Source organism: Scylla paramamosain, chromosome 29 (genome assembly GCF_035594125.1).
Source record: "Scylla paramamosain isolate STU-SP2022 chromosome 29, ASM3559412v1, whole genome shotgun sequence".
NCBI classification, from domain to species: Eukaryota; Metazoa; Arthropoda; class Malacostraca; order Decapoda; family Portunidae; genus Scylla; species Scylla paramamosain.
In genome coordinates this window covers 17,521,880-17,541,879 of record NC_087179.1, presented here as the reverse complement: position 1 = coordinate 17,541,879, position 20,000 = coordinate 17,521,880, and the positions used below count along the sequence as shown (strand labels likewise).

At 44.5% G+C, this 20,000-nt stretch overlaps 3 protein-coding genes across 7 annotated transcripts in view; all 3 read right to left on the bottom strand.

Annotated features, from left to right (window-relative positions):
• Nucleotides 1-897, bottom strand: part of LOC135115660 (mitogen-activated protein kinase kinase kinase 1-like) — a 36,094-nt gene extending 35,197 nt beyond the window's left edge. The window contains exons 1-3 of the mRNA XM_064032583.1: nucleotides 801-897; nucleotides 328-557; nucleotides 116-283 (exon numbers count right to left, since the gene is read on the bottom strand). Coding sequence (XP_063888653.1) covers nucleotides 116-283; nucleotides 328-557; nucleotides 801-897 — 495 coding nt within the window. The remainder of the gene's footprint in view (nucleotides 1-115; nucleotides 284-327; nucleotides 558-800) is intronic.
• Nucleotides 898-4,968: 4,071 nt separating this feature from the next.
• LOC135115483 (unconventional myosin-Ie-like) overlaps nucleotides 4,969-20,000 on the bottom strand; it is a 32,966-nt gene continuing 17,934 nt past the window's right edge. For all 5 annotated transcript variants that reach the window (XM_064032304.1, XM_064032306.1, XM_064032303.1 and 2 more), the window contains 19 exons: nucleotides 19,116-19,234; nucleotides 17,479-17,670; nucleotides 17,175-17,352; nucleotides 16,096-16,366; nucleotides 15,044-15,172; nucleotides 14,687-14,883; nucleotides 13,851-14,036; nucleotides 13,466-13,633; nucleotides 12,992-13,123; nucleotides 12,198-12,464; nucleotides 11,669-11,887; nucleotides 10,765-10,859; nucleotides 10,399-10,555; nucleotides 9,632-9,811; nucleotides 9,218-9,378; nucleotides 8,504-8,652; nucleotides 7,127-7,722; nucleotides 6,622-6,689; nucleotides 4,969-6,162 (listed from right to left, as the gene is read on the bottom strand). In XM_064032304.1, the coding sequence (XP_063888374.1) occupies nucleotides 7,427-7,722; nucleotides 8,504-8,652; nucleotides 9,218-9,378; nucleotides 9,632-9,811; nucleotides 10,399-10,555; nucleotides 10,765-10,859; nucleotides 11,669-11,887; nucleotides 12,198-12,464; nucleotides 12,992-13,123; nucleotides 13,466-13,633; nucleotides 13,851-14,036; nucleotides 14,687-14,883; nucleotides 15,044-15,172; nucleotides 16,096-16,366; nucleotides 17,175-17,352; nucleotides 17,479-17,670; nucleotides 19,116-19,234 (3,096 nt within the window). In that variant the 3' untranslated portion in view covers nucleotides 4,969-6,162; nucleotides 6,622-6,689; nucleotides 7,127-7,426. The remainder of the gene's footprint in view (nucleotides 6,163-6,621; nucleotides 6,690-7,126; nucleotides 7,723-8,503; nucleotides 8,653-9,217; nucleotides 9,379-9,631; nucleotides 9,812-10,398; nucleotides 10,556-10,764; nucleotides 10,860-11,668; nucleotides 11,888-12,197; nucleotides 12,465-12,991; nucleotides 13,124-13,465; nucleotides 13,634-13,850; nucleotides 14,037-14,686; nucleotides 14,884-15,043; nucleotides 15,173-16,095; nucleotides 16,367-17,174; nucleotides 17,353-17,478; nucleotides 17,671-19,115; nucleotides 19,235-20,000) is intronic.
• LOC135115659 (unconventional myosin-Ie-like) lies at nucleotides 6,086-7,344 on the bottom strand. The gene is made up of 3 exons (XM_064032582.1): nucleotides 7,144-7,344; nucleotides 6,622-6,736; nucleotides 6,086-6,162 (listed from the first exon to the last, which is right to left on the bottom strand). The coding sequence occupies exons 1-3, from the start codon at nucleotides 7,342-7,344 to the stop codon at nucleotides 6,086-6,088; spliced, it is 393 nt and encodes a 130-aa protein (XP_063888652.1).

Sequence of the window (20,000 nt, the reverse complement as noted above, 5' to 3'; positions counted from 1 at the left end):
GGTGGTGATAGTGAAGACAGTGGAAAATGATGATAGAGACGACGATGGTGGCTGAGGTCAAGGAGCCGAGGCGCGCGTACACACACACACACACACACACACACATAGGACTCACCATAGGGCCCTTCTTGGTGACGCCCTCGCCGCCGCCCTTCCTGACCCTCAGCCTGAAGGAGGTGGCGTCCATCCTGCTCTGCCTGCCACCCTCGCCCCTCCTGCTGGTGGCGGGGGAGGCGCCCAGGCCATGTCCCCCTCGCCCCCCGTCGCCCCCTCCCGGCCCCCACTGCCATGGTGACCCGCGGCACTGTTCCCATGGCCTTTGCTCACTGTGTATTCACTGGCACTCACTCCACCGACACTTTTGGCACTGGTGGGGGGCGAGGAGGTGCAGGGCGCGGTGCCGCTGGGCCTGTTGCCGCCGCCGCCGCCGCTGCCTGGTGCTGCCGCCGCCGCCGGGTTGGTGGTGGTGGTGGTGGCGGGGTCGCGTGGACTGGCTACATGCACCGCATCTCCTCGCCTGGCACTGTAGGCACTGGTCTCCGCTACACCGCCGGTCTCTATAGGCGGAGACCGGCTAGTAGTGTGACTTAACACGGAAAAGCTATTGGCCAGCCGCGAATTAGCGGCGTGGGCCGACATAACGCATTCTAAAGACCTCTCCTCTGTGTGGCGGCGCTCACCCTACTGAACCTCGCTGCGGCGGAGGGACTGCGGCAGCCCCGCGCCACCACGCTGCCGCGCCGCACCCTCCACTCCCTTTCTTTCCTGCATCCTGCTACGGCCCTGCTCCGCTCATTTACTGGCTCTCACTCCTGTCATGGCATCATTGGCATGGAAGGGCAGTGTTCCAGCAAGCCCTGCCGCCAAAGGAGTGCTTGCAGGGCGGCAGGTGCCCATGTTGTTGCCATACGGCTGACAAGGGAACACCGCCGTCTCGTCTCGCTTGGCATATCGTACACTATTGCCACGTTTCTACTACACCATTTCCCACTTATTCCCGTGGCAACATGGCACTGTGACAAAGCGTAATCAACAGATTACTAGGGCGGAGGAATCTGCAAAACCCTGGGAAAGCTTCTTTTTTTGTTTGCACGCCAGTGAGGTGCCGTAGGTGAGCGCTGCGGCCCCCAATGCTGGCACCGCGGCGAGCCTGGCACGCCATGGCACTGTGCTGGCCCTTGTCTGGCCCCACATCCCCCCCCAGTGCAGGAAGGAGTGACTGGGAATACATCACACCCATAGAGAGAGAGAGAGAGAGAGAGAGAGAGAGAGAGAGAGAGAGAGAGAGAGAGAGAGAGATTTGATTTGGTGTTTATATTTAGCCTTAATGCATTACAATATGAATATTATTAATTTGGTCAACTATTTGCAGGCCGGGTCCACTCAGACAGCTTTTCTACGGACTGAGAAATATTTAATATTTTCTAAGGTGTCTTGCACTTACATATAATGAGAATAATCAATATGATACGTACGTACATATTTACAAGCCGGGATCCATTGAGCCTAAGCTCTTTTATTGACCTGTGTTATATATATATATATATATATATATATATATATATATATATATATATATATATATATATATATATATATATATATATCGGTCACTTATCCTGTCCGTCCTTGTCAGTCGTCACTCGGTACGTCCATCTCAATATCCTCATTGCTGCGATATCTAGCTTCCTTTCTTGCACCTTCTTCAACGCCCATATCTCAGCTCCGTACAGCAACACTGGTCTTACTACTGCCTTGCAGACCTTTCCTTTTACTATAGTACTGATTTTCTTGTCACACATAGCAAGGAGAGCTGTGCAAGGCAGTAGTAAGACCAATGTTACTGTCCGGGGCGGAGACATGGGCGTTCAAGAAGGTGCAAGAAAGGAAGTTGGATATCGCAGCAATGAGAATATTGAGATGGACGTGCGGGGTGACGACTGACGAAGGCGGACAGGATAAGAAATGACCGGATCCGAGGTACGGTGATGGTGATAGAGGCGTCAGCGAAAGCGCAGAGATCACAATGGTTTGGCCATGTGAAGAGAAGAGATGAAGACAATGTGGCGCGGAAAGTGATGGAGACGAAGATACAGAGCAGGGGTGGACGAGGGAGGCCCAAACTGCACTGGAGCGACAGACTGAAGGAGCACCTCAAGGAGAGGCTGCTGGAAAACATAGATAGTTGTTACGGGCTTACGGCAGCTAGTAAGGCCCAAAGACCTGCGTGTCCGAGGTGATATTATCTCGCAGGAAACCCGGAAGGGGAGCACTGCGTTCAGCCGTAGCTCCCGTGTTACGCTTGGAGATGTGTTGTGTTTCGCCGTGTTCGCCTCGTGTGTTTTGGAGTGCCGGGTTGCATGTTTACAAAAGGCTATAAGGATTTTGTCCCGCGCAATGGGCCGGTAAGAGCGTTTACTTATGGCTGGCTGGCTGTGGGCGGCGGTGCAAGTGTTGTGTGTGTGTGTGTGTGTGTGTGTGTGTGTTTTTTTTTTTTTTTGGGGGGGGATGCCGTAACGCAGTAAAATAATAGTAACAACTACACTATTAACCACAGTGGTAATAAAACAGTAAAAGTAATGTTATCAGTAACGTAATAATGATGAGAGAGAGAGAGAGAGAGAGAGAGAGAGAGAGAGAGAGAGAGAGAGAGAGAGAGAGAGAGAGAGAGAGAGAGAGAGCACACGTAGAGAAAACATTGATATCGTTTTGTACTAGGAAAGAGAACGGATGTTGTGAAAATTTTAACTCCATCTTCAAAAAAAAAAAAAAGAAAGAAAACTATTATTGATTGATGATACGAAAACAATAACTGGAGAACAGACGGATATAGAGATTAATTAAACATCATAATACTTGAGAAACTGAACTATTGAGATATGAAGAGATAGATAGCTGGACTGATACATTAGACAGACAGACAGACAAACAGACAGGAACATAGATGTGTAGATCGATGGACACATATACAAACAAAACAGATCAGCGTTCTTAGCAATAATATATGATAATGACTCTCTCTCTCTCTCTCTCTCTCTCTCTCTCTCTCTCTCTCTCCAAAAATACTTATTAATCGTAACCTGAGTTGAGCTTCCGTCATTCCTTGCTGTAGTGAAAGTCCGGGGTAATCTTTCCTTCCTCCTACCTTCACTTACACTGAAAAGAAGGGGAAGGGAGAGGGGAAGGAGAAGGAAAGCGTAAATGGATTCAGTTCAGGAGGAAAAAAACAGAAAGATAAGGAAGGAAGTGGGTAAAGGAAGGAAAAAAAAAGAGGGTAGAATATAGTTACAGAAGATAAAGAGAAAGAAGGGAAGGGAATGTTGGAGAAGAAAGGAGGAAGGAAGAGAGATGAGAGAGAGAGATAGAGAGAGAGAGAGAGAGAGAGAGAGAGAGAGAGAGAGAGAGGAGAGAGAGAGAGAGGAGAGAGAGAGAGAGAGAGAGAAAGCAAACGAACGAATTATATTGAAGGAAAAAAGGAAAACAGTGAATGAAAATAAATGAATGAGAAGAAATAAAAGAGAAAGAGGAAGAAGGCAGAACATAAATTAAGACATTAGAAAAAAAAAGGCAGACATATACAGATAGAAATACATATACGAACAGATAGATAGACACAGAAACATTGATACATATACAGACACACAGACAGATATACAGATAGGCGGAGGAAATTGAGAGGAAACAATAATCAAAATAAGAAATTAAGGCATATTTTAACGATTACTGTACATGCGTTAGTTATAACTCACACCTAGCTAATCTCTCTCTCTCTCTCTCTCTCTCTCTCTCTCTCTCTCTAATCTTTTCATCCAGTCTACCTATGTAATTTTCCCGTGAGAGGCTCAGTGATAGGTCAAAGGTCAGCAGTGAGGGGGGCCACGCCTGAACCCACCCCCGCCAGGCCAGCCACAGGTGTTCTTGTGGCGGGCGCCTTGCTGCGATAACGGTACACGGCAGGAGGAGAAGGATGATGATGAGGAGGAGAAGAAGGAAGAGAAAAAGAAGAAAATACACACACACACACACACACCCACACACACACTCTCTCTCTCTCTCTCTCTCTCTCTCTGGAGGAGGAGGAAGAAAAGAAAATAAGAAAGAAAATAGTCTCTTTCTATCAAGTACTCCGGCCATCACTTTATCCATACATAAGACTCTCTCTCTCTCTCTCTCTCTCTCTCCATTTCATCTTCAATGCACCAACCTTTTGTAAACATTTCCTCAGCCAGTCACCGAGGGAAGGGCATTAGGTAGACATAAATAAATAAATTAATTAAAAAAAGATTATTATTAGACTAGACTTATTAAATGTACATGACTCATACACAAATTAAGAAATGGAGAAAAAATACATTCTTTGGTTTTGTTTCAATCACTCTTTTGTAGGAAGGAGAGAGAGAGAGAGAGAGAGAGAGAGAGAGACGAGAGAGAGAGAGAGAGAGAGAGAGAGAGAGAGAGAGAGAGAGAGAGAGAGAGAGAGAGAGAGAGAGAGAGAGAGAAAGGAAGGAAGGTGTACTGTGCAATAATTAATATAGACATCACAAGAAACAAAACTATATGTCAATAAAATAATGAAACATGACCAATACATGAAATACAACAAGGAGGAAAGAAAGAAATGTATGAATTTGATGTATAGATGCTAGTATACACTCACTCATTCCTCCTTACACATATATACACATTACTTATTCTTACATAATGTACATACATTTAGAATCAAGACAATTTTTTTTTTTTTTCCACCCTTAATTCTTTTTCAAGTGGCCAGCTGCGGTGTGCCCAAGCTCCTGTAGTAGGGTGGTCCACAAGACTGTTCCATTCCACCACGGGCTGATGAGGCTAAGAGTGTGAATAATGTATGTATGTGGTGCCTTGTCTTGGCCGCCCTGTGTGGGACCGCTGGCCTGGTATAGAGATAGAAAGTTATTTTGAAAGACTAAAGACCAGTATTTTTAGGCTTTCTTCCCCACATAAACACTGTTTCCAAAGGCCACAGAGGACATTAATTAAGTCTTTCATGGGTGTTTCTCTTATTCAAAATGTGGAGTTATGTAACCTTAGCAAGGTCTCCTCCTCCTCCCTCCTCCTTATATTGTTCTTTAATTCACTTTTCTGTGTTGCTTCTTCTCTTTATCTCCTCATAACCCTTTCTCTTCTTCCATCTCCTCTATATATTGATCTCCTTCAACTAGTGTTTCTTTTCTACTTTGCTTTCTTTTTATTTCTGCAAAACCACAACTTTTTTTCTTTCTCTTCTTCCTCCACCTCCTGTTTCTCCTATCCTTGTGTCTCCTTTTCCCCCATAATATTTTTTCTATATATATTTATTCATTTCTGGCATATCACCCACGTTTTTATCTGATTGCTACTTTTTTCATATATTACTCTCTCTCTCTCTCTCTCTCTCTCTCTCTCTCTCTCTCTCTCTCTCTCACACACACACACACACTAGAATCATGAAAACTATCCCTAAAGACTCCAATACTGACCTCCTCTAAGACCAGTTTAAAGCAATCATGACAAGAAATGCCAAGGTGTTTGAAGAATATGGCCACAAATCAACAGAAATTATTTCCTTTTTTGTATATGTACAGACCGTATGATGGTGGCTGTAATGACTGTATGGTTGTATTGTTGTTGCCTTGCAGTGTGTGGCATTGTAGACCCACCAAGGTTACACACATAAAAAAAGAAGAAAAAAAAAGACCAGTTAGGTAAATCTTAGTTAAATCTCAGCTTCCATATTTCAGAAACTCTCCCTGTGTTTTTGACAAGGGAGGGACTAACTTCATCTACCATACGTCATAACTTGATTTTCCAAGCTGTTTGATGTGGGGAAGAAGTAACATCCTCCTCCTCCTCCTCCTCTCTTTGTGCATATCCCTTCCTCTGTCTCAAGTTCATCAGTGAGCTGTTTCAGTAAGGTGTCCTCCTGTGTCTTCTCTAGGTAGTTCTTCTCTTCTCTTCCCACATAACTTCCTCTATTTTGGTCACAGGAAGAATATGTCTACTGCCACATCCTGTTGTTAATGAGTTCACCAGTGAGGTGTTTCCTTCATGACATCTGCAGTTAGGTGTCCTCCTATATCTTCTCCAGGTAGTTCCCCGGGCAGAGGCCTTCATGTCCCGCCTTGCTGCAGGTCCACCATCCACTTGGGTCTAAAGGAAAGAGATTGGGACCTAAACATTCATGCATACATACATACATCACCTCAATCACCTCAATTCACAAATGCATGTTAACTTGTTTTATGTTTTTTTGCTCTCTTATGTGTTTTTTTTTGTGTGTACTTGTTTGTAATCAAGATGGTTTTATTATTCTCATGAAAAAACAAGGAAGAATTTTACACAAGTTGTTGCTGGAGACAGTTGAAGGAGACCAAAGGAGAGACTGAAGAAGACCTGGAGAATGTGTGTGTGTGTGTGTGTGTGTGTGTGTGTGTGTGAACAGGACATGACAAAGGTGAGCATCTACTAGGAAAAGAGTAGAACAGACCTATCAGCTGCCAAACACTATGGAACAATTCAGATGTGAAATAAAATAATGATGATGATAATGTTCTCCAGTAAGATCAGAACACATCACTGGTTTTCTCCTTCCCTTACTCCTCTACTCACCTTCTTTCTCCAGGTTCAAGACATCCCCTGCACTGAAGCTCATCTCGTCAGAATCCATGGCATTATAGCTGAGGGAAAGACCGACAATTAAAATCTGCACACAGTTAAACATTTTCTGCAACACATCACACTTGGATTGACATTGTATATACTGAAGTGACGTGAGGTAATAAGACAAAAACTGTCTATTTATCTATCTATCAATATACCAGGTTGGCAATCCTACAAAGGGTGGCCTAGACAAAGCACCACACACACACACACACACACACACACACACACACACACACACACACACACACACACACACACACACACATTCACATTCTTAAGACCTGGTAATCATTTTGGTCTCAATACTTAAGGCATTATAGCTTCATACCTCTGCTGGGATACCTTTCATAGCAAAAAAGAATCTCCCTACTTTTGCATCAATGTCTCAGCTTCAGAAGGGAACATGACATGACCCCACACTGAAAAAAAATAACCACATCTTTCAACTTACTCATATAGTGCGCGCACTTGTGGTTTCTTGGGCTTGGGTTTGCTTATGGGGACAGGTGGTTTGATGCCAAAAGGTGGTCTGATCCCTACAGTTGGCTGGTCCTCTGGTGGCGGGTCTGATGGTGGTGGCGGGGGTCTGATCTGAGACATGGGAGGTCTGATGGGACTTGGGTTGTTGAAGGACAGATTTCTATTGATGTTCCTTGGTTGTGATGGCATCATGGGCTGACCACCACCACCACCACCTTTACTGGCGCTACCATTGTGTGTTGCCAGGGGACTGCCACTACCCATGGGAGGTTTAATGGGGCTGAACTGTGGGGAGGCAGCTGGGGGAGGCAGTGTGGGTCTTGGGGGGGAAGAGTGATGCAGTGCTAGGAGGTGGTCTGGGTGGATTGCCTGTGGGTTTGGGAGGGAAGCCTGATGCTGGTCTGTGGGTCCCTGCAGCAGAGCCGGGGTGGGAGGCAGAGAAGCTGTTGTGGTTGTTGGACGGCAGGAATTTGTTTTGACCCAGTGCAGATGGCAATTTGTTGTGCTTCATATATGTGGTTGCCAGTATTCTTATATCTGGGGTGATTACTCTCTGCCCAGTTGGCTCTGAAATAATGCAAACTCAGTCATACAACATGAAGAGAACATCTATCTATCTTTATTTCTATGTATATACCAGACCAGCAATTCCACAAACAGTGGGCCACATAAAATGCCACACATTCACACACACACCATTCACAGTCTTAGCCCTGTTGGCCCCTGGTGGAGAGGGACAGTCTCGTGAGGCACCCTAACACGCCCCAGGAGCTGAGGCATAACACAGCTAGCCACATACTTCCATAGCACAGCCTGACAGCATCCACTGGTTTATCCCTGCCCCTTCATACAAAGGATAAGGTTGTGAAGAAATAGATAGTTTCCCAAATAGACCAACAGACCAGTGATTATGTAACCCAGCGCTTAACTGATGCTAGGGCATGAATGCACCACCCAGCAAGACTGCATGAGAAACAGGCAGAGGAAGAAGACTTGAGTGAGTTTGAAAGGCCAGGAATAACAAATATTATACACTTAGTTGTAAAATCTTGTCATTAACTAATGCAATACTATCTGTGAAACACTCCTGAGACAAGACAATGAGTAAGAAACTGGAGGAAGGGGAGGAGAAGGAAGACTAGCATGAGTTTGGAAGGCCAGAAACAAGAAATATATATACACTTAATTATCATCTCTATCACCTCTTGTCATTACCTAACACATTACTATCTGTGAGGTAAACACCCCTGAGACAAGACAGTGAGCATGGAACAGGAGGAGGAGGAGGAGGAGGAAGACTTACATGAGTTTTGGTTAAGTAATGCACGTGAAGGACAGATGGACTTACGTGTAGAGCTTGGGAGTCCGGGAGGAACCTTGATGGTGAGGGTGTTGCCTGAGGAAGTGAATCCAGGTTCCCTGCTTGTCCCAGTGGTGAACACAAGCTTCTTCTGAGAGTTCATGCCCCATCGCATCTTCTTTACGGAGTATGTGATGCTGGAATGGAGAGCCACCGTGCAAGGTGTTTGTGTGTTTATACAAGGGCCAAGAGGAGGGAAAGCTGTTTTTTGAGTGCTTTATGGATCTACAGTAATGATGCATCTCTTATTATATTGCTTCTTTCACACTAACTGCTCTTCTGAAATTGTTAACTGTATGCCTCCCCTCCTCTCATGGCCTTGCTGCACAAAACTTTCTATTTTCTCTCATCCCTATTCAGTCCACCTTCCTAATGCATGAGTTAACCAGTATTCTCAGTCTTTCATCCCTTCTACTGGTAAACTCTGAAACTCCCTGCCTGTATTGTATTATTTCCCCGGCCTGTGAATTAAACTCCTTCAAGAGGAAAGCTTTAAAATACTCCTCAAATTTTGGACATATGGATACAAAGATAATGAATAAATAAACAAACAAATAGAGAGAGAGAGAGAGAGAGAGAGAATACAAAAAAAATATATATCACGTAAACCTAAACTTAAAACAGTAAACAAAACATTGAATGCTTAAGTGCTACATGGATCCAGACACACACACACACACACACACACACAAAGACACACACTTGTTGGTGAAGTTAAGCGGGAGTTCCCGGTTGTGATGTTCCTTTAGCTTGCGGTTGAGAAGCATGATAAACTCTGCCTTGAACTCCACCTCCACCACCATCTCGTAGTCGTTCCGCACATGAATCACCACCAGGTTGTCTTGCAGGGTGGAGAGGGTTGCCTGTGGAGCACACACACCAGGCAGGCTTGAATCAGATATACACACTCACCTAGTCCATCTGTTAGTCAGTCAGTCAGTCAGTCAGTTAGTCAGTCAATCAATTAATTAATCAGCTATGTTTCTATCAGCCACTCAGCTTGCCATTTAGCCAGTTAGTTAGCCAGCAATTTTCCCTGAGTTGTCACACAGCACACAACTTTCCTCTTACCTAACCTAACCTAAACTAATTAAATGCCACACAAGTTGACCATACCTGCGTCACATTCTCCAGGTCGATTTTCCTCTTAAGGGACTGCACGACTTTGCCCTTCTCGGGACCTTTTTTGACCTTGACCCAGCCTATCAAGTATAGGCCTGCCTTGGTCAAGATAAGCTCACGTTTACTCTTCCTGAATTGCCGATCGAGTTTGTCCACAGTGAGAGCGAAGATGACCTGTTGGGGAATAAAGGAAAAGAGGGAGAGATTAGCATTGAGATATTAGGATGAGGAGTAGGAGAGAGTAAAAGAGGACACAGACAGGAGGAGGAGGAGGAGGAGGAGGAGGAGGAGGAGGAGGAAGAGAAAGAGGTGGTGGAGTGTGGTGTGGGTTTGTCAGAGGAATGGAGAAGGAAGAGGAGTGTGAAAGAGGAATGTGAAAATTTGGTGATAGGAGAAAACCATTGGGAAACTAAGGAAGATCTAGAAATTATGTGTGTGTGTGTGTGTGTGTGTGTGTGTGTGTGTGTGTGTGTGTGTGTGTGTGTGTGTGTGTGTGTGTGTGTGCAGGAGGACATGACAAGGGAACCAGTGAGAGGGCTGAGGGAGACCTGAAGACATTGTAAAGAGGAAGACATGACAAGGAAGGCTGAGGAAGACCTGGCGGTGGTATGCAGAGGAACACTAAACAAAACAATGGTAATAAGGATACTCAACACACAGGAAAAGTCTCAAAGATATGAAAACTGCAACACAAAAACTGACTGAGAATTAGACACAAACAGAGGCACAGGGGAGAGGGACGAAGGAGTGCAGGACCAGACCTTTTCCCTGCGAGGTATGAGAGCAGACAACGCTGGGCGGAAATCCATGCCTATGTAATCACCGTGGAAATTTCGATTCAGGGAGTGCTCGCGCCTCTCCTTGCGATTCAGGAAAAGTTGACTTGCCTCCACTGCGACCTTGTTGGACTTCTGCTTGCTGTGGGAGAAGGAGATGATAGGTGAGAACGAGGACCATATTCCAAACATTACGCACTGTCATTCATTCTATAGAGGAGACAAGGGAGGAGAGAGAGAGAGAACACTACGTAGCATCTCTCAATCTATAGAGACAAGAGGGAGGAGTGTGAGAGAACATTAAGTACTGTCTCTCTATATTCATGATCTGAGTCATTTCCCAATACACACCAGAAGAACTTCCTGAATGCTTTCTGAATCACCCTGATGTAGTGGTCCAGCTTGCGTTCCCGGCACTCCTCTATCATGTACAGAGACTCGGGGTCCTGTGGGGAGACAGAGAGAGAGAGAGAGAGAGGGGTGTCTATAAGCATTCCTCTCCTTATCATTATTATCATCATTTCGCTGTGCCCTTGTTTTTCCTTTTCTATTTTCCCTTTTCTCATCCCTATTCTGTCCTCTGTAAAGTAAGAACCAGTGTTCATAGTCTTTCATTCCTTATGTATTTCCTCATGCTTTCTGCTTTCTCCCATCCCTATTGCCACTCCCTAATGCAAGAGGTAACCAGCATTCTCAATCTTTCCTCAGTTCATTCTGCATCCTTAAGCTTGTGAGTCTGTGTCACCTTTTTTTGCAGTGATGGATAATCTGTCTTCACTGTCTGTACTTGTCAACTCTTACAATAGGGAGGTGGACACAGTAGGGATGAGAGAAGGAAAGCAGAAGGAAATACAGAAGCAGGCAGGGAGTTGCAGAATTTACCAGTAAGAGGGATGAAAGATCCATTAACATTTTCTTGCAACAAGGAGGTGGACAGAATGGGGATGAGATGAGAGAGAAAGTTCTACAGTTTACCAGCAAAAGGGATGAAAGACTGCATATACAGATAAATCTTGCATTTGGGAGATAAACAAAACAAAGATGCAAGAAAGATGAAACCCTTGAGAAGTGATGATATAAAAGAAGGGAGAGGCAGTGAAGTAATGTACAGCTTCCCTTACCATAATGAACACCTTGATCCTGCCCCTGTCCACACTGATAACAAAGGAGAGAATAGAGATGAGAGAACAGGGAGAGCCTAGAGTAGTGAATGAGAAGAATGGAGAGGAAGTATAAAGGACCGTCACCAGCTTACCTTAATAAACACCTTAGTTCTGCCTATCTGGTACTGCTCTGTGTCCATGTTGATAGTGGCCATGATGACATTGATGGCCTCTTGGGGGCTGCCATGCCAGTTTGGCCATGTCTGGGAGGACAGGATGGCATAACGCTGCAGGAATTTGTGGAAAGGGCGCCGGTATGCAAACCCAGCCCGCTTCACCTTGATGTTCTCCTTCAGTCCCAGATATTCCACCTGCAGCAGTGGGTGGAGGAAGTGTGAGTGTGTTGTTGTTGGTTAGTCTCTCTCTCTCTCTCTCTCTCTCTTGAAAAACTAGGTACTGTATTTATCTTCAATCCCTGGAGGAGGTAATGGAGTGGTATGTTTGTGCATGTTGCTGTTGTTAATGTGCGTGTGTGTGTGTGTGTGTGTGTGTGTGTGTGTGTGTGTGTCTTTTCTCTCTGTCTCTTTCACTCAACGAATCACTCAACTCCCTCTCTGTCTCTCTCACTCAACAAATCACTCAACTCCCAAGCCATCTCTCTCAAAGCACCCATTACCTCACCTGATGCTTCACCATTTGGCTGTCCCAATCATGAGGCTTCTTCGTCTCATTGGGTTTGATGCAGCGAATGTAGTGCGGCACACACTTGGTAAGCGTGGTGACCAGTTCGTTGGCCTGGGTACGGATTTTCATGCCTGCAGTGGTTGGGCGGCCCTTAGCTTCATGTCTTGCCTTCGTGTTCCCTACTGGAGGCCGGCCCATAGCTCCTGTCTGGGCGCTGTCATTGAAGAGGCTGCAGATGAAGGGGTTGGTGCTACTCTGCATGACCTGTTAGAGGCAGAAAAGGAGATAGGAAAAGGTGTTAAGGTGAGGTCATGCAAGGTGAGGATTAGTGAAGGGTTGGTATGCTATACAATCTTGTGTGTATGTGTGTGTGTGTGTGTTTATTTTAGTTAATGTACTGTAATTAGGTCCTCTCTCTCTCTCTCTCTCTCTCTCTCTCTCTCTCTCTCTCTCTCTCTCTCTCTCTCTCTCTGTCTCTCTCTCCAGTCTCCCTGTCCATTCCTCCCTTTCTTTCCCTTATTTTCTCCGCCTTTTTAAAATTTCTATCTTCCTTATCTTCTCTTTCTCTTCATATCTCCCTCTTCCCTCCACCAAGCTGTTTCTTGTTTCCACCCTTCCTTTCCTACTTTACTTAGTGCTTGCTTTTCTATCTCTCCTTCTCTCTTACTTAACTCTTTTCTTCCTCCTTTCTCTCATGCATTCTCCTCACAAAAGCTCTTCTTCTCTCCTCTCACGCATGCTGTTCTCCTCTTCTCTTTCACTCTCACTCTCAATCTCTTCCTCTCACTCACCTCAATAATGTCAGAGAAGAGAACATCACGGTTCTTCTCACAAAAACTGTCGATGTGGTAGGACACATTTCCAGCGTAGTGTTTGATCATGAAACCTTGGTTGAACTTCTGGTAGTGAGGGTGTGTGCCGACCTGCAATGACGGTGATGGTGACAGTGACGATAGTGGTGGTGGTGGTGGTTTACGAAGGCACATTTTTGGGTTTGGGTGTGATGGTGATAGTGATGGTGGTGATGACAGAGGTAATGGTGATGTAGCAGGAGCAAGAGCAGCAGGAGGAAGAGGAAAAGAAGAATGCAAAAAAAGAAAAGGAGAAGAAGGAGGATTAAGATTAGGAGGAAGAAGAGAAAGAAGAGAAATAACAACAATAACAAGGGAGATGATGGTAACCGAGAAAACACAAAACAAAAAGGATAAACACATAATAGAAATAACAATAATAATAAGTAACATCCCTCTCTCTCTCTCTCTCACCAGGCTCTCCATTTTGCGGTGGAAGTCCTCATCAGCACCCTCGGACTTGGCGCTCATGGTGGCACACGTGTCGTCCAGGATGCTCATGATTCCAGGGGGGCGCTTGCTCTCTATCAGCTCACACACGATCTTGTTGTCGAAGTACTTGATTGGTTTCCACTGTATGCCCTGCGGTAATAATGATGATAATGATGATAATGGTGGTGCTACTACTACTACTACTACTACTGGTACATCATTATTCTCTCTCTCTCTCTCTCTCTCTCTCTCTCTCTCTCCCTCTAAATTTACTAAGCTTGAATCCATCAAATTTATTCTTAACCTTATTACAAACATTTAGAATCTTGTCCACATCATTCTCTCTGTCTCTGCCTCTGTCTCTCACCTCAGCGTTGTACTCCTCCTGTTCACTCTTCAGGGTCAGGTCAATAAAGATCTGCTGCAGCTTCTCGTTGACATAGTTGATGCAGAATTGCTCAAAACCATTCTTGCCAAAGATCTCGAACCCATAGATATCCAGGATGCCCAGGTTAATGAGATTGGCGTCAGTCATCATTGCTTGGTTGATCATCTGGTGGCGTGGGGATAGATTAGCAACAGTGTGTAGTGGAGACTTGTGTGCAAGGTAGGGGATCATCTCAATACAAAGGTGGGGGTGAATGAGTGTGTGTTGTCAGGCCTTGCTGTAGTAGTGAGTGGCCAGGAGTAGGTGTGGGGTAGGATATGGTCTTTACGAAGATGGGGGTGAACTAGTGTGTGTTGTCAGGCCTTGTGGTGGTAGTGTGTGGTCAGGAGTAGGTGTGGGGTAGGAAATGGTTTTTATGAAGGTGGGGGTGAACTAGTGTGTGTTGTCAGGCCTTGCAGTGGTAGTACCCTGCATCTGCTGTGACCCAGGGGTTGGAGGTGTGGGGTAGGAAATGGTCTCATTATCAAGGGCAGGTGTGAACTGATTCCTTTCATTCCTTTTATGAGTAGCTAATTAAGTATTTCCCTCCCATCTCTTATTCCTTCACTCATCTCTTGGACATACAAACTACCACCACCACCACCATCACCACCACCAATACTTATATCAACATAATCAAAAGAAACTAAGCTAACAAACTATTTTCATTCTTTCTTTCAAGAGTAGCAAGTAAAATATTTCCCTCCCAACTCTTATTGTCTTGTCTCCCCACCATCACCACCACCAGCACCACCACCACCATCACCAATACTTACATCCACAATATAATCAAAGAGCCGAGCGTACAATCCCTTAGTCCAGGCGTCGCGGGTGAACTGTGCCTGCTCCATGTTTAGCGTCACATCCACCCGCTCTGACTGGCTGCCCCACTTGCTGTCAAACACTCGGCTCACCAGCTTCTGCCCTAGAGACTCAGCAGACACCCCCAGCAGGTAGGCAGGATACTGTAGGTCTGTGAAAGAGAGAAACAGTGAGTGACTGAGGTAAACTTGAGATGTAGGTCTGTATTGTTGTTCTCTCATCATTATTTTCAAAGACAACAAAAATAAACTGATATGATGAGAGAGAGAAAACAAGAAACAAGGCAAGGCAAGGCAAGGCAGGGGACTCACAGTCAGGGCTGACAATGTATGCGGCATTCCCCTTCTCAGCGAAGGTTATGTTGCCCATGTGCAGGATTGCTGCCACGATGCGCAGGATGTCCATTTGAGTGTCCTCCTCTATACCCATCACACTCATGGCTGGCGAGAGACAGGAGAGTGCGGGAGAGTGAGGGAGAGTGGGGGAGAGTGTGAGTTTGCAGGGGGAGATAAGGGAGAGATCAGGTGAGGTGGACTGGTTGGTGGAGGAAGTAGAAAGAGATTGAATGAGGGAGAGAATGAGACAAACTGGAGAGAGAAAAAGATCGAGTGAGAAAGGGAGAGAGTAAGATAGACTGGAAAGAAAGGGAGACTGAGTGAGAAAGGCTGGAGAGAAAGAGAAAGGGTGAGGCAGAGAGACTAAGTGAAGAGAAGAAGAAAATGAGATGGACTAGTTAGGCAAAGTGACTGAGAGACTGGTTGTGGAGGGAGTGAGGTAGAATAGGAAGAACGAGACAAGGTGAAAGAGACTGGAGAGAGTGAAGTAGATTTTTGGGAAGAGACTGAGTGAGTGAGTGTGTTTGGAGGATGGGAAAAGTGATATAGACTAGGTAGAAGGCCAAACTGAGATTAATTGGCTATGAAGAACAGACTGAGGTAGAGTGAGTGAATGAGTGAAGGAGTGCAAAAAATTCTGTACCTTTCGTTTTCTCCTGTATTTAACTCATTTTAAAATTAGAGAATATAAGCGTCAAAATTAATGTTCTTTCCCTTTTTTTTTTCACCTTATAAAAAGAATGGTAAAAAAAAGAAAAAAAGAAATAACAAGAGCCACAGGAATAACCACAAAAATAACAATAAACACAGGAACCACAACAAAGCACAGACAATTGACGATCCTTCCCTCTATTTCAAACGTTTCACTACCCATTACCCCTCAACAAAAACATACCAAAAAAAAAAAAAAAAAAAAATGAATAAATGCACCAATGAACAACAACAACAACAACAACAACAACAACAACAACAACAACAACAACAACAACAACAACATCAACAACAACACAACGGAAAACAAGACCCACCATTCAGCGTCTCCTGGAAGTCATGTGCATCATTCATGTTATCCACCTTGTAAACACCACTCTGGGCTAAGTACTGGAAATAGTCAGGTGTGGTGATGCCCAGCTGCTCCACCATGGTTTTGGTGGCGCCTGCACACAGCTGGTAGAAGATGTGGAAGCTCCTCTCTCCTTCATTCAGAGAGTGAACGCGAGACTTCTCCAGCAGGAAGTTCGAGATTTTGCCTCCTAAAGGTTCACCACCCCTTGAGAATTGGATTTCAATATACTTTCCCTGTGGATTGCAAGGTTAGGTTAGATTTTTTTTTCTCTATTTTCAATGTAAGAGTGGTTAAAAGTGGGGTAGATTGCAAGTACCTATCTATGTTATTCCCCGAAGTAAATGTGGTTATCACTGCCTGTATATCCTGTCACTTCTTAATCTTATTACTATTACTACTGCTGTGGGTCACTTCTCTCCTCACACCTCAGGAATTTCCCACTCTGACACTTCCTCACTCACTCACTCACTCACTGATTCTCTCCAGTAGAGCTTTAGGACTTATTCAAATGTTAAATTCCTCATCTCATAATCCCCACCAGCATGATTTTATTTACTTTATTAAATATCCTTATGCTTCCCTTACTGGGGTGATGGCTGGCAGGTCTGAAAGAAGCTAAAAGGTTTCTGCTCCTGGTTCCTGGAATGCTCTTCTGTGCCAGTAAATAGATATGAAATCCCTAACAAGGCTTCTGGATTCTTTCAAGCAAGAGGTTTCAAGACATCTTTCTTCCCATAATCCTTTTGGCCCTTTCATTTAGGGTCTGGCATCTTAGTGGGCCTCTTTTTTTTTTTTTCAAAGTTTCTGTAGACCTAAGCCAGTGCACCTCTTCCTTACAAAGGGAAAAACTTCCATGGTATTTACTGTCATTGTAGTTTTTTGGCTAGTAATCTCTTTTGTCTCTCTCTGTGTCTGCCATAAGGACACAAGAAAATAAGGGAAGCTGCAAGAAGCCATCAGGCCTACACGTGGCAATCTCTCTCTCTCTCTCTCTCTCTCTCTCTCTCTCTCTCTCTCTCTCTCTCTTTTTCCCGGACTTACAAATCTTGAGGAGTTGTTGTTCCTGGTAGTCTTGGCATTCCCGAAAGCCTCCAGCAGCGGGTTGGACTCCAGAATGATGTCCTTGATGTGCTGCACCTTGTAACTGCCCTGTGACACCTTGGTGATGTAGTTCATTATGAATTTGGCTGATACTGTCTTGCCTGCCCCTGACTCACCACTGAGAAGGAGGAAAGTGGGCTGGTTTTAAACACACACACACACACACACACACAAACATTACTGTAGTACTATTTCACCAGCACTGCTCATTCATTCACTGCCTCACTCACTCCTCCAACCTTACCTGATGATAACACACTGGTTGTCCGAGTCGATGAGCATGTTCCTGTACATAGTGTCAGCCACGGCATAGATATGAGGGGGCACTTCGTATGTGGCTGCCCCCTGGTACATCTCCAGCTCCTTTTCCCCAAAGTATGGCAGCTGCTTGAAGGGGTTCACCGCCACCAGCACTGGTCCTATGTAGGTGTAGATCCTGCAGGTGTGGCAGAAGGAGGGAGAGGAGGATATGTTAGCAGGAGGCAGATGTGGGGTGTGTTAGTGTGCTTTGTGTGTATTTTAATGGGTAGATATCCTGCAGGAGTGGCAGAAGGAGGGAGAGGGGGTGAGTTACTGTTGTGTTGTTTTGAAGGGTAGTGTTGGGAATTGCTGTAGAAAAAATATGTTAATGTGTTTTGCGTGTGTTTTAGGCTGCAGGGTGGATCTTGTAGGAGGGCAGAAGGAGGGAATGTGTATGTAAGTTACTTGTGTTTTTAAAAGGACAGTGTTCCATACCTTTCAAAAGCCCCTCCATCACCAATTATCCACCTCTTCTCTTCGCCCCATCACCCACACCACCCCCCCTTTGATCCTTACCATCAACTTATCCTCTTATCACCGCTTTCCTCCATCCCTTCACTTCACTGGTCCTTCAATTCATACCTTACCAAGTCTTTCTTTCCTGTATCTCCTTCTATACCTCTCATACCCATCTCTTCACCCATTACTCACCCCATCACCCATCCCTTCTCCACCTATCACCCCATTCCTTCTGTTACATTCACCCCATCACCCATCCCTTCTCTTCACCTATCATCCAGTCACCTTCTTCAGCCTATTCCTTCTCTTCCCTTCCGCTAACATCCATCACTTCATCACTCTTCCCTTCATCATCTACTATTCCATCCGCTGTTGGTTTTAATTGCTTGAGTTGGAGGAGCAGCTACATGTATTGATAGGGCGAAAAAAAAAAAAAAAAATGGATACTTTTATTCTTGACATCTAAACCGAATCATAGTCACATAACTGATTCTCTTTCATGTAAAGTTCTAAACCCAACGTCATGATTTGCTTGTACGCCTGGCACGGCGACAGGTCACCCGGCAGCAGCTACCGCCGCGACCTCCGTGAAAATGTGTTGCGAGATTTTGACGCCCGACCTGACTGCTTTATATTTCATTAACTCACAGCATTATTACGATGCCGGACACACAATTTGTAAATCGGGGCAATCCAGTGGCTGACTAAAAAGCACCTGTATTTTATTATTATTATTATTATTATTATTATTATTATTATCATTATTATTTATTTATTTATTCATTTTTTTTATTTCGGGGCGGGGGTCAATCGAAAAATTTAGTAGATGATTGCCTCACCTCCCTCCCGTGGACCCGCAAACCAGCCCTGGCCGTATTCATAAACGCTTCACTCAACACGATTATTTCCAAAGGCCACAGAGATGAATAGCCGGGTTCTCAAGTGTGTTTCTCCTGTTAATAATGTAGAAATCGTGTTTATCTGTCGCTAGAACCTTAAAAAAACACCCTAAAAAAGCCGTGAAACTTCAACCAGAGCCTTTTGAAACAGTGGAAATTCGGCGCAGAAGAGTTTCAGAATATGACCCATTATCGATATCCCTTCCCATCACCCATTACTAACTTGTCCTCCATCAGGCGCCTCTTCAGGTTGTCCGTGATGGCGTCCTCGGTAATCTTGGTGAGAAGGACCATGTCATCCACCGAGGTCTTCTTGCTTCCCTCGATCTGCCAGTGATACATCTGACAGGAAGATGGGAGAGAGTGAGTGGTGAGTACTGGTGGTGGTGGTGATGGTGGAGGAGGAAGTGGAGAAGAAGTAGTAGTAGTAGTAGTAGTAGTAGTAGTAGTAGTAGTAGGAGGAGGAGGAGGAGGAGGAAAATGTAGTAATTGTAGTAGTAGTAGTAGTAGTAGAAATAGTAGTAGTAGTAGTAGGAGGAGGAGGAGAGGGAGGAGGAGTATTGTAGTTGTAGTAGTAGTAATAGTAGTAGTAACAGTAAAATTCAAAATACATCATAGTACGTAAAATAGTAAGATATATTTCTCTCTCTCTCTCTCTCTCTCTCTCTCTCTCTCTCTCTCTCTCTCTCTCTCTCTCTACAAAACAACAGTAAGAGCACAAAACAGGAAACACACACACACACACACACACACACACACACACACACACACACACACACACACACACACACACACACACACACACACACACTTACAAGAATTCTCCTTACACTGAAACGTTTACTGTAAAAAAAATAAAATAAAAAATAAAATAAAATAAAATAATCAAAGTAATAAATAGTAGCATCATTATTTAATTATTACTTTTTTTTTTTTTACCACTGTATACGTAATGGGTTTATATACTTTATGCTTATCGGTTTATATCTATTTATCTACTTTTTTTATTTTATCGGAGTAAGTGATAAGGAGATAAGTATTCATATGACACGCACGCACGCACGCACACAAAGAAAAAAATGTGTGTGTGTGTGTGTGTGTGTGTGTG

What these genes read in the sequence shown, in the direction of transcription:
- LOC135115659 (XM_064032582.1), bottom strand. Translation starts at nt 7,344, where the DNA reads ATGCCATCACAACCAAGGAACATCAATAGAAATCTGTCCTTCAACAAC. An exon ending in CCAAGCCCAAGAAACCACAA is followed by an intron (nt 6,737 to 7,143) that starts GTGCGCGCACTA and finishes GATGTGTTGCAG; the next exon opens with AAAATGTTTAACTGTGTGCA. An exon ending in CTTGAACCTGGAGAAAGAAG is followed by an intron (nt 6,163 to 6,621) that starts GTGAGTAGAGGA and finishes TCTTTCCTTTAG; the next exon opens with ACCCAAGTGGATGGTGGACC.